The sequence below is a fragment of the Lepidothrix coronata genome, unplaced genomic scaffold (genome assembly GCF_001604755.1).
Source record: "Lepidothrix coronata isolate B3197 unplaced genomic scaffold, Lepidothrix_coronata-1.0 Scaffold0, whole genome shotgun sequence".
Classification (NCBI taxonomy): domain Eukaryota; kingdom Metazoa; phylum Chordata; class Aves; order Passeriformes; family Pipridae; genus Lepidothrix; species Lepidothrix coronata.
In genome coordinates this window covers 11,084,009-11,097,766 of record NW_016690180.1, presented here as the reverse complement: position 1 = coordinate 11,097,766, position 13,758 = coordinate 11,084,009, and the positions used below count along the sequence as shown (strand labels likewise).

At 36.6% G+C, this 13,758-nt stretch overlaps 1 protein-coding gene across 3 annotated transcripts in view; it reads left to right on the top strand.

Moving 5' to 3' along the window:
• Positions 1 to 7,644, top strand: part of FAM114A1 (family with sequence similarity 114 member A1) — a 34,196-nt gene extending 26,552 nt beyond the window's left edge. For 2 of the 3 annotated variants that reach the window (XM_017804704.1, XM_017804690.1), the window contains exons 11-14: positions 1,087 to 1,226; positions 2,516 to 2,588; positions 5,308 to 5,361; positions 6,907 to 7,644. In XM_017804704.1, coding sequence (XP_017660193.1) covers positions 1,087 to 1,226; positions 2,516 to 2,588; positions 5,308 to 5,361; positions 6,907 to 7,008 — 369 coding nt within the window. In that variant the 3' untranslated portion in view covers positions 7,009 to 7,644. The remainder of the gene's footprint in view (positions 1 to 1,086; positions 1,227 to 2,515; positions 2,589 to 5,307; positions 5,362 to 6,906) is intronic. The other variant, XM_017804697.1, reaches the window with a different exon arrangement.
• Positions 7,645 to 13,758: the final 6,114 nt, after the last annotated feature.

The window sequence follows — 13,758 nt, the reverse complement described above, 5'->3', positions numbered from 1 at the left end:
GACCCAATAGGGGACTAACTTATATAAATATTCTTACTGTTATTCTGTTTCCATAACTAAATATCAAAGTAGCAGGTCCTCTGACTATCACATTGTTTTTATTGTTTTATATCTGTGTTTTTGTGTGTATGCTTGTGTATACACAACATAGATTGAGCTGAGGGATTCCGTGGTGTAATGTCAATAGCACATTGAAAGTCATATGGCAACATTCCTTAGTATCTCTTTATCCCAGTGACAATACGTGGGGAAAATGTTCGAACTTTATTTGAAGTCTTGAACAGTTTAAATCACAAACAGACAAAACAGAAATATTATTTAGGCAACTCACAAATGTTTATTCTCTTTATGAAAGACAGCTCTTAGGGCTGAAAGTATTGTGTTCGTTTAGATAGTCCTGATAAGGTTAATTGTGATTGAATATTTTCTGTCAGGCTATGGCAATAATAAATGTGGTTGGTATCTTTGTCAAGATTTTAGATAATTCTAATAAGAAATTATTTGTAATGTTTCCTTACAAAAAGGTCTAAGAAGGAGACAGAAAATATATACACTGTATGTATGACAGATTTTTATGTGATTACATATTTCCAACTGGCATCAGCTTGTGGAATTTGTAACTCCGTAGTGCTAGATAGAGATTTTCATCATTGCTGATAAAAGCCATTTTTCATTTTGCATATTATTCATTTCTTCTCTGGAGATTCAGCTGAGAGACAACTCATTACTTTTGGCTCCATAGGAAAATACTTATTACTTATTCTAGAGTTTAGGGATCTTTCTGTTTGTTAGGACTAGGTTTAACACCCTGACCTAGTTCCCAGCCAAATCAATGATAGACTTGTTCTTACTAATTTTTCAGGACAAGTATAACATCTGTATTTTATGATCTGTGAATATTTCATTTTCCAGTGTTCTTTGCGAAGATGACATTTTGGCTGATATTGTTTCATTATGTGTGTGGTGATATTTCCAACTGGGGAAGGAAGGGCTCCTATGCTTGAAATGATTTTGTCCATGTATGTCTATAAGTACATTCATCAATGTTATTATTATTGATTATATTATTCCCATTTTTAATTTAAGGAAATCTACATGCTGTCCATTGAAAGTCTGGCTGAGGTAACTGCTCGTTGTATTGAACAGCTTCATAAAGTAGCAGAATTAATTCTACATGGTCAGGAAGTAGAAAAGACGGCTCAAGATCAAGCAAAAGTACTGACAAAGTGAGTATTATGTACTTCATATATGAACATTTTGACATTTGCTTAAAACTCATGAAGTTCTGTTCAGATTTTGGCACTTCAAGTCACAGTAAGTTCATGGGTCAACAAACAGCATTGGCTTTAGGGGTCCTGGTGCTATATTTTCTCATGAAATCGTGTTCTATAGGCTACCTGTCACTTTTTGACATGGCTGACATATGTATGTTTACAAAAACATGACCTATTTACAGGTTAAAAGTTGTTTCTGCTCCAGGAGGCAAATGTACGTGCTAATTTTTGTTGCATTTCCTGTTCCATCTGCAGAAGATACTGTGCCTGCGTATATGGAATCTGCTTTTAGAGTGCATAATGCAGTCTTATTATCTGCCAATACAGTTTCATTATCTAGTGTTCATTTGCCAAAAATATACAAAAATCAATCTGTAATTGTAAACAATAAGACCACATTTGTCACCAACTTTGTAGTTAACCATAGTGAAACTTCCATGAATTCAAGCACCCAGTCTGTCTAGTGGGACTCAAAATTCAAATCTCAGGCTCTCTGTGGGTATCAATTCTACTGATTTCAGTGGATTTTGACATTAAGATATTTTAAACGGTTGAGTCCTAGGAAAGTAAAGGATTTAACCAAGTACTTATCCTTAGGAATGCTATTAAGAATAGCAAAGTCCATAGGAACACTTCAGTCTGAAAAAAAAAACTTGTTCAAGTATTTTTCAGAATTAGAGCTGAGGTATGGTGCGCCTTGCAGGATGAGACTCCATGGGATGCACTTGTGAATTCTTAGGAAAACAAGGAATGATCTCAGAATGGAACTAGATCTTTTTGTTTTCTCGTATTTTAACCACAAGTGTACTTCCCCTTTTAGCACAGAGTACATGTTTTATTGGTCATATAGGAAACTTCTCACTATTGTCATTCAAGTTTATTTCCAACAGTATTCCTAGGAGTTGTGTTGCTGCAATCATCAGAAAAAACATTAGTTAAACTAGAAGCCTAGAATTTAAAAAGTTGAAACATTGCACTATCAAAAAAGACTAGTATGCGAAACAACACAACATCATTTTGCTGCTGTAGTCAGCAGTGGATTTTTCAGTGGAGGAATATAAAAACTCTATCATGAACAAAGTTGATCCCTAAATATTTTAAAAATTACTAGAAGCAAAATTGCTTTAAGAACATCTTGGCTTCTAAGATGAAGTTTTGCCTGGGGCAGTCAGAGGGTTTTTATCCATTAACAGGTCAAGGATGTATTTTTATATTTGTCTCTCCTGTTTTTATTTAACCAGTTTAACAAGTGCCATGTGCAATGAAGTTTCATCTTTATCAAAGAAGTTTTCTGATTCTGTAACAGCAGCTGGGGTAAGATCATAGCATTTTCTGTAGCATTTGTGCTCTTTTTAACATAGTTCCCCTCCTGAAACAGAAATTCTTGCCTGAGTCCAGTGGCTTTATATGCAGCATCAGCAAAGAGACCACTTCTTTCCTCAGATCAAGAACATGGAGCATTTTTGCAGCAGAGAAAGTTTATAAGCAATGTGTCCCCTGCCTTCTAAAATCTTTCTTTCTAGACACCATTCTTCGTATTCCTGATCACCGCTCAACACTTTATGTCTTCTCGCATGGAAGGGCCCCACAGCTTGATGATACTTTCTTCTCCAGCTCGGCTTATTGCTTTTAAAGGCATTTGTGTAAAAGTCATTAACAGATCATACTTGCAATACCTTAAGATGGTTTCACGAGCTGTCTTCTTAGCATTTCCTAAATCCCCTGGCTTAGTACCACTATATTTTCAAAAAGTTTAAGAGAATACAAAATCTGTTTGGTCATCCATCTCAAAAAAACACTCTATCTCAAGATATTCCATTTAGAAACATCCTTTTGTCTGTGAACATCTTTGCTAGAAATAGTACCCTGCCTTTCAAGGTGTTTCAAAGATGACTGACATCTGAGTATTATAGCAGGATTCAGAGGTAAAAATTGGGCTGTTGCTGAAATTGTCCTGTAAACATCAGAGAAGAATAAATTCTGGTTCTCCTGATTGCTCCTTGAAAACATGAACGTACATCAAAGGAAATATTCCCCAGTTCTCCCGTGAACTCTTCCAGCACGTCTTTGAGCAAGTTTTTTTAGACTTATTTGTGAAGAACATGATTTATTGAGTTGCTTTTATTCTGAATAATTTACATTCCTTCCCATTACTCTAGGACATGAAATGCTTATTTTGCATTTTGGTACTGTATTTTAGCATATCTTTGTGGGACACTTGCAATAAATACATGCACAAATATATAAAAATAAATTGCACGTGAAATATTAAACTAGCTCAGCTTAGAATGGAAACTAAAGCTTTTGTAAGCATTGCTCTACATTTTGTTCTTATCAATTCTGTACTCGGTTTTTAGGACCAGATTGCTTCTATGGAGATTTGTGTGAACAGATAAGAAATGGAGCTCAAAGACACTTCTTACTGCCAAAATACTATGGGAGAGAGCTATAGTAGGGCAGTCTGGTGATCTTTCTGTGCTGTGCCATCTCTGTAAACTCTTGGAGGAAGATGTGGGGCCTTTTGCTCACCAGGATCAGTAGGAAAGCAAGGAGCACCTGTCACACAGGGCTGTAGAGAATCTACATCTTCCTGCATATCCCAGTGGTTCAGCGTCCTCCTTAACCTGCCAACAGTACCCGGGTTTGCAAACACATTCCAGTATCCTGCGAAATCCATTAGCTTGTGGGAAACTGAGAAATGGCTTAGAACAGAAAATGATGGCTTTTTCAAACAAAATGCCACCCCTATAGTTATATCTGTATAATTCAGACATTAGTTGTAGTGCTGGCTGTACACATAGCCTATAATGCTGGCAATGTTTCTGAGGGAGCAGTAAAGCAGAAGTAAGAATCACAGAATCATAGAATATGTTGAGTTGGAAGCAACCCATCAGGATCATTGAGTCCACCTCCTGGCCCTGTGCAGGACATTCCAAGAATCACACCATAAGCTTTGCTTGCCACTCAGTATTTCTTTCAAACTTAAACTTGATTCATACAACCAATAATATTAAATTGATACTGCTCTCTATCTTTTTCAGTTTATTGACAATCAACTAAACAGTGCAGTTCGTAATGGATTTTCTAGTAACTGACAGTAAAAATGCCCTTCTTTTCTCTAACCGTCTTCCCTTTGGTCTGCCATCTTTCTCCAAACTACAATTAAGGTGTTTCATGTTTTCTATAAATGTGTAATATGAAAGCTATAAGGTTGTAAGTGGAAATCCTTCAGTTAAATTAATCAGTATTGTGTTCAGTGTTGAAAGAAAGCAACTCTTGCAGAAGGTTACTGTCATTCTGAAAAACCATAATGCAAAGAACAGTGAGAATAAAAAAGAGAAGAACTTCTGACATTTTAAAAAGCAAAGGAGCTAATGAATTTTGATTTTCTAGCCTCTAGTAGTGTCACTTCTCATTGTATCCATCTTTATTCCTATCTGGTAGTTGACAAAAGTGCCATGCATGCTGATATGTTTCACCAGCCACCCTGCACTGTCCAGCACAACATACACCGCCTCCAGTTTGGGGTCTGAGTGTCACTTGGTTTTTCTTCTGCAGGGGAGTTAATCTGGGCATTTCATTTCCTCCTAACCACAGATACTCGTGTAACTTCTAAGAACTTCATTTTCCTTCTGACCTGTATTTTTCCTTCTTGTGTCCTTGAAAATGAACAAGGGGTTAAAAATTTTGTGGGAGATGAGAAGGATGCTGATACAGAGACGATAATGTTATTGTCTCACATCCATAGGAAAGTAGGCAATTTGAAACTCTGTGGTACATGAATTAGTGAAGAAATAAAACCCTGGAGCTGTCTTAGTTCATTGTACTCTGTGATAGAAATATGAAGTGAATATACTGAAGTGTGTATGAAATGTAGAAACATTTACCGTGAATACTGAGATAAACAGTATGAATAAGAATCAAGGTGAAGCAAGACCTTTATAAAATTCATAAAACCACTTCTCAAATATGAGTATATTTCTGTTAAATGTGTTTCTTGTCCTGGCATTTCATTCTATTTTCTGGTTTACAGAGCAGTATGAAGGCAGAGGTTCTTAACCCCATCATCAACAATGTGCTATTAGAGGTAAGCTTCACATCTCCTATTACAAAATGCTCTAGTAAAATTATTTGAAATGAGACAGGCACATCTACGTCTGAAGGAAAAACTATTTAAAAAGTAATGACAATATCATTCTGGCTCTTCAATGCCTGCTCATAAACCTCCCAGTTTTGTGCTCAGCCTCTCCCACAGACACTATAGTGGTAATGTTGCATTTACTGAGGATTCTTAAGAGCTATATGACTGAAGTGTGGCTGGCCAGCTCTGAAACTCTGCTGGTGTATTGGTCAGAGCACAGCAGACAAGTTGCAATATGCTGTTTAGAACCTTTGCTAACCTATTCACAAGTTGCCTGAGATAAATCTATCCTTACTGTTCCGTTACCTACTTCAAATATTGCAAAGTACTTCTGATGCACAGATAGTTTCAGACTATTCTTTACTTTCAAATTTGCATTGTAGGTGTCCTACGGTGCTTCCCATCCACAGGCATTTAGATTTCTTCAAAGATTCACAGTCTAGCAGCAGGCTTGGTCAGCACATGGATAACCATGTGTCAGACAACCAAAATGTTCATGAGTGATTTCTTTTATTAGACACCACTATTTGTCTTCAGAAAAGCACAGTGAGTAAAATGTACCTCAGTTTTACTGAGAAGAGGTCAAGAGGAAGTAATATCCTCATAAAGTCCTAAAATGTATACTATCTGCAGCATGAGTTTTTAACTGTGTTAATTAGATCACACTTCTCTCAAAACATAAATGAACATATAGTAGTGACCACAAATGGTCATTCTGTATCTAAAAGCTGCATTCCCTTAAAAATTAGGAGAAGGTTATTTTGCAATAGGCAATTTTGCACTGAATTAACAATACCTTTAAGGAAAATTATAGAAATTTGAATAGAGCTGTAGTAAAGACTACTACGTGGTTCCTTTTGTTGTAGGGTAAATTTGCTGTTGCAGCTGACTTACCTTCCTGTGCTCCAGGAGCTGCAAAATCTGGGAACGTCTGGAATTGTGGAATAAAATGTTTTGTACTTCTTAAATCCCATATTTGTATACAACTATGTATTAGTACAGCCCAGGATCATGGAGAATTAAAAGCTATTACACTGTTCAGTATAAGAAATTCCAAAAATAGTACTACATGTTAAAACCATTATAATAATTTGATCTGTTAATTTCAGTGACACTTCTTCCACCTACAGCAATTCAAAATTAGTTGAATTGATGAAAAGACTAGCTGTATTTAAAAAGTCAAATCTACTTCTGAACACTGTGACATTTTGTTCTACTCACATTACCAGCAAAACTGTCCAAGAGTTCAAACTGAGGGGAAATCAGATTTTTGTGGAGTGATTCAGGCTGTCATTGTTAGCTGTAAACTGTTGTAATTTATTGTCTTTCTTATCTACAAGAAAAGATTTATTTCTTTATTCTAAAATCTTGTGTGAATACATATGCTAATGTAGCAGGATGCAGATGTTAAGAAAAAAAAAGAAAAGAAGTACAGTGTAATTCCTGAAGTACATGACAGCTGTACTGAACCACATTTTCTCTCCCCATTAGGGCTGCAACAGTACTACTTACATTCAGGATGCTTTCCAGCTATTGCTTCCAGTTCTGCAAATTTCCCACATCCAGACCAGTTGTTTGAAAGCCCAGAAGTGACAGTTTCCCGAAAGTTGTCACCATTGGGCTTGACAGCAACCCCAGTCCCAATGTCTGTAATGTTTGCTGAGAGAAGAGCTGGTACAAGAGGTGTCTGGCCACTTGGAGTCCTTCAAAGACACTACATGCGGTTTTGCACATACAGTATGGAACAACGTTTTCAAACTCTTTCAGACTTTCAGACTTTAGAAGTAGTTAGTAAAGTGAGTAATTTCTTTTCCAGTACAGTTTATGCTTTGCATTAATTTAAACAGAAGTTTACTGATATTAGCATTGACTTAAATATGGATTCTAAATGTTGACACTTTCAGTTGTAAACAAGGGATGAAGCAAATTAGAATGTAAAGCTTTTTAAAACATTTCAGCTCAAATGACCATTTATATTGTTTATATCCTATCAGTTAAAAATGTGTATTTCAAAAGTTGGTTTCAGTATTTAAACATGAACAAATTATCATAGTGTTGTGCCTGTTAAATATTATTTCCAGTAGCAAATAATAACATCATATTAATATGCACCACTAACATAACACTTTGTATTCAAAGACTTGTAGAGCAATAGGTATTAACTTTACTAAATGAAAATTATGGAGGATATGCATAAAGGATTATGCTGAAAAGAAGTTTTCTGAGCCAGTTAAGAGTACGGGTAAAGTTTTATATTTGCTGAACGATAATTTTATATTCATTTATGTCTATTTCTTCATTCCAATGGCTAAACAACACAGCAGGCCAAAGTAATCTTTTTAATATGCAAGGAATAGAAAATTTCTCATTTGTTTGGCAATTGAAACACCCCGTAAGTAATCTTCTCTCAGATGCGTTACCAGGGTTACATGTGTTACTTTGGGGTTTAATTTGGCCTTTAAACATTATGAACCTTTTTCTCAAATGATACCAACAGTTCAGAAATAGAAAAGAAGTTGTAATAAGAAGTTATGAGATGATTGCTCTGGGTGGGGAGGTCAATATGCCACAGCAAATCACCTTTTTCCAAGGCAGTAGCGAGACAGGACATAAATGAGCAACAGGAATGACATTTCATAACAACACCAGCAACCATACTAATTTGTCTGTATCCTTAGCTTAAAATCCTGAGCTGTGGATTTAAGAATTTGTTTAGGCCAATTTACCTCATAGACAGGAGGAACCTTCTAATATTTTACATTGCCTGTTCTCCCGGATTTTCATTGTTTATTATGTTTCTTTCAGCTATTTGGTATTTTTTTTTCTTGATACACTCATTAATTTTATTTAAATGCTAATTTTTAATTACACTTAACATCTGAATATATTTAATCATAGAACATAGTTCATGCATAAAAAAGAAAATTAAATAGAGCATGAGGAAGTTTCTATGTTTAATAGAAAAGACAAACCATGTATCTACTTTGCACATGATATCTTTTTTGAGTCCAAGTAAGAGAGGGCAGAAAGGTCTGTTTGTGTTGTACACTAGAGTGGTCCATGTTCTGCTGTCACATTCACTGTGACTTCTCCATCTTTTGTTATTTAGAGATTAAATTTTCACTATCCCTGAAATAAGATTTATTACATAAAACCTATTTTCTGCCACCTTGTCATTTAACAGGTGTGAGATATCTTTCTGGGTTAGTAGAAGATGTACAGTCTTCAAATCCACTTGCACAGAACGTAAATAAAACCTTACAGCAATGTGAATAAGAAAGCCCCTTGACAGCTGAAAAGGCGAACAAAGGTTGACATTTATTGGTATTTATGCCATATTGAACAGCTAACATTACCTCAACATGGGAGAAAGTGGGACACAGAAAAATGCAACCAGAAAGCAGACTCACTAGCCCAAAGGTAGGATACAGCTCCCACCAACTGTTTAGATCCACTGCACTTCTTTCTGGCATTCCTTTATTTCTGAAAACATGATTTCAAAATTTATTACAAAATGACATTTAGTTGATGCAAAACGTTTAATCCCTGTCTTCTACACTTTGAGGGAAATAGGCATACTCTTGTCTAGTAGTTTTGCCTGGCTGCTGGAAGAGACACACACTTGTACTTACTTGACCAGGAATCATGCTTGTACACACACCTTGACCCAGAACGGCTTCTCGGTGCGGATTCCTGAGGACCATGTACTTGCTCCATGTACTTTATTGTGAGCAGTTTTCAGTTTTAAAGATCTAGAGACTGCTGAAAGCATTCCGTAGCTTGTAAGAAGGCCTGTTTGTTTTTCTGTTTTTCTATGCTGGCAAGCAGAATATAATACCTCGTTAAAAACTTGTTTATTTTTCAAACAGACTGTCCAGAAGGGTCTGGTGTTTTTACATATCAGTCATTACATCCTGGATTTATCTTTACTTTCATTTGTTCATTATTTTTCATCAGAAAGCTTTTCTGCCCATGTTGGAGTAGAGCTCTCCATCAGGTATCTGTGAACATCGTATTACTGCCTGATGAGTCATGGAACAGTTTCATGTTGTTCCTTTGCCAAATTAGTGTTTTCAGGTACAAATTAATTTAGTTACTTTTTGATACAGATCTTTTTTTCTCTGAAATGCAGTGCAGAATATATAGTGTTAAACCTGTCAGAAAAGTGCGTTGACTAACAGTGGTGCCTTTAAGCAGAGGCTAAACAATATAATATCAGAAGCTTCAGGGGATAATGTTTGAAATCACTGAGGAGCATTCTTAAGACAAAGATTGCTTGTCTCAGATATTCCTTACTAGAAGTTTCACTGTCTTGCTTAAATTATGCATGTATGAAGTACCTTACCCTAAAGTAAAAGAAGCTATAAAAAGTAACTTATTTACATCCATGCAATGTAGGAAGGGAAATAGGACAAAATACGAGCATAAGGATACTCACATCTGATCATAGATGCAGTCATCTTGTCCTAGGAAAACTGAATGTTTTATCTTTAAATCAGTTTTAGGTAAATAATATTTCAGTAGAAAAGTACTATGTGTATACAGACAGAATATTTTGTTTACACCAATTTGTATTTTCCCACCAATCAAATAAATCATTTGAGATACTGAACTGAGACAGTACATTAAAAAAGGATTGGTTAGAAGAATAATATGATGGGAGGATGTACTCAGTGAAGTCATTTACTTTCTGATTTTGTGATTTCCTTTTGGAATTATGAGTGTGATTTTACTGGGAGTCTGACAAAAACAGATGTTGCCTTAAACTTTTAATGGAGAGTGTTCTTTCTTCCACCAGTACCCTTTTCTAGGTCAGTACACTGAGTGTGCCTTGGCACTTGGCAAACTAATAGGTTTTAAGTACTTGTGAAAATTACCTCTTCTCTTCAGCAGATCTATTTTCTATGGCATTCCATTCCCTTTAGAGCACACCCACCCTGTGATGCAGAGACAAAGAAGGCAGGCTTGCACACTGACCAAATTAGAAATTTATCAAGATGAAACTTAAAACAATATCTGCATACCTACAGCCTTGCAGATGATCCACTCTTACAGGTCATCACTGAAGGAAGAACTGGAAGCAGACTGTTAAAGAAGTCATTTGCTGTAAATTAGGGGTATGTGCTTTTCCTTTTTCTTTTAAGCAAATAAACCAAAACAGGCTGTAAGTTGTTTGCTGCATTTTAGAGTATAGTCTATTCATGTGTAAACATCTCTTCCCCATGAGTTCCTCCTACACTCCAGCCTCCATTGCTTGAGACAGCTGAACAAAAGAACTGTCTCTTCCACTTCTTTTCATGCTGCTTAAATCCTCCACTGAAGCCCTTAATATCTTTCTCCAAAATGTGCCTCAACCATATCATGCAAAAATCACAGTCATTACCAGTTGAGATGCTTTTTTAATGATGTGTGTCACAAGTGATGTCCAGTGTCACCCACCAGTGACAACTGTAATGAGTCTGAAATGCCACAGTTTTCTCTGGTTCATGGATTATCATACAAGCAGTCACCCAGCTCATAGGATTATCTTTGAGACAATCCAGTTCTGTTTCAAATGACAGCCCTGTCTTTTCTGTTAGTCTCAAAAGAATATAAAGAATGGAAAAGGACTTTCCTGAGCTCTTTTTAAAACCATCTCAGAGCAAGGCTTAATGTGACACCATCAGCTGGTCTGACCTACTTTGAAATTCTTACAGTCTGACTGGAAAGCCCTCTGGACTTTAAGCGCTTTATTCTGTCTCAGGTCAACCTTTGTTGCTGAAGCTGCTTTTATTGTGCAACTTATACATTTTCCATGCTCTGAGTCCTACTTTGGCGCATTCATATTGATGATGGTGGGCAGTTCTAGAATTGAAATTCGAAAATTAAAATGTCAAAAATTGTTCTGCTTCTAGCATCTTCCCGCTTTCACCCTTCAAAACAGAGGGTTACACTGAGATATTTCTTAAATTGCAATCGATAGGAGAGGGAAATTATTTTCAAAAGAAAAAGCAAAAGAATGTGCTCTCTGGAAATAGGAACAATTTTCTAGGTTAGATTAGAGAAAAGGCTCTCTAAAAGAATTTTTCAGCATTGTTCAGAATAAACAAGAGATGACATCTGATTAAGTACAGTGGAACTGGAATAACGGCACTTCTGAAGTAAAATGAAAATCTGTATGCACTTAAAGGAAGTCAAAGATGAGATCATAAAAAGAGGAGAAGCTTAAAGGAAAGAAGACAGCTAGTTTGGTCACTCTGGATCTGCACTGTTCATTTTCCCTCTATTGCCTGCATCGCACAAGTCCCTGAGCACACATCTGCTAAGAACTCCTTAGTAGTGTTGGATCTCCACAGTAGTCACTTGGATCTCCTCTTCACAGCCTCCCTTTACAGCCTTTTGAGGAGCTACCCAGAACACTGGTTAATTCAAATATTTTTTAAACATCTTCAGAAGCCTCTCAGCCCGTTTACTAGACTTGGGAAAATTCAGTTCTGCTCTTCCTACCCTTGCTTATCTCAGATGCTGTATCAGCACTTATCCAAGGCTGGTATTTAAGGTGGTCCCTGCCTTTCCTCCAGATTCCTTGCCAGTTCAGCCCCATATCCCTTTAGCACTTTCTGTATTCCATCAGCTCCACCTTCCCCACCAGTTTTGTTCACCCCACTCTCCTCCACCTTCATGTCTCCTTCCCTGTGCTGATTTCTGAGGCTCTGCTCTCCTGCCCATCATCCTGTGCTTGAGAGGCTGCACCAGGACATCCTTTCTCTCCTCACATGTTCAGTTAGAGGACATGGGAGGAGAGAAATCAAGCCAATCTCAAGAGCAAATGGCAAGACACTAAAACCAGTTGTTTTTCAGTCTCCTCCTTCTCCAGTGGAAGGAGGTTGGACCAGAGGCTGCACCAGAGGCTGCCTGAGGTCCCTTTCAACCCAAATTGCCTTAGGATCACATTTTTTCTTACACATTTTTTTTACCATCCTTACCAATGTCTCCCCATTCTTCTACTATTTCCTGTAGTTTGGATCATACTTACAAGACAAGGTAAGCTCTACTCAGCAGACATTGAAAGCTTGTAAGAGCCTTTTGGGTTTACTTGTTCATAGTGTTTTTAAAGGTAACTTGGAAGATGGAACCTTCCAGGATAGTAAAACCAAACACTTGGAGAGCTGTGGGATAACTGTGGGTAATAAAAGTCACAGTTTAGCTGTCCAAGGAAAAGAAAAGAGGGTGATTATAGGCAGCAAGAATAATAGAAATAAATTATAGGAGAAAGGAAATTAAATTGGGGTCAAAAGGAGCAGGGTTGTCCCCATCAAGATCTCTGGATTACTGAAGGGCAAAAGTGATAGATAGCTTGAATCACTTGAAGCACTGACCAAAATGACCTTAGCAATTCTGTAGTGATTCGATATAAATATGTCTCTTCATCTGTAAGTTGCTCTCTATAGTGAGAAGAAAAAAAAAAAAAACAGAAAAAATTGCAAGAGGTTTATTTTATAGACTGTATTAAAAAAATCAATTTCTGGAAAGCTTTATTACCACAGATAAACAATAAAAAATACCCCAAATCAAGAAAGTCAGTATTTTTCTCTTTTTTTTTTTTTTTTATAAGATGGTAACAAACAATAGGAACAAGTCCTTCAGACTTATGCAGCTAAATATAAAAAATTCCATATGCCCTGAAATCATTCAGAAGCTAATGTTCACAACTATTCGTATTCAGTCTGAACTGCTTGGTCCAGACTGGAGAATGCAATTTCAGAAAGCTTCAGGAGGGAAAAGCTCTGTAAATGTAAGGGATGGAGGTTATGAAGTATTAACATGACGCTAAATTGCTGCCTATCATGTTTGCAATGGGCAGTTTACAATCTGTTCATCCTGATGGATTTAGCACAAGGGAATCTGAAGTCCTGGCTCTGCAATTTCTGTCTCTGCCTAGTAATTGATGGCTAATCTGTACCCACAAATCATGTGTTAGCACCAAAGGAATTTGGGACCCTGCTCATCTCAAACTGCTCCATTACACTCAGAGGAGCAGTAATAAATGGAAAGTAAGGAAAAGTTGAATGCTAATGAACTAAGCTAGTACAAAACATAGAAATACAATTTCTCAAAAAGTACAAACCCATTTAGTGTCTTAATGAGTTATTAAAAAACCAATAATAATGATTTTGTGGTTTGAAGCCAAATTAGTATTTTTCCACATTTTTTTCTTTATCCACTAAGACACTGCACGACTTATGATGATCTTCCTGGTTTACTGCAGGAATTAACGTTTACTGTGGAAATGAACACGTTTACTGCAGAGTTCTTTCCTTTTATGATACTTTGGCCACCTTTCTCAAAAGCAAGAAGTTGTAT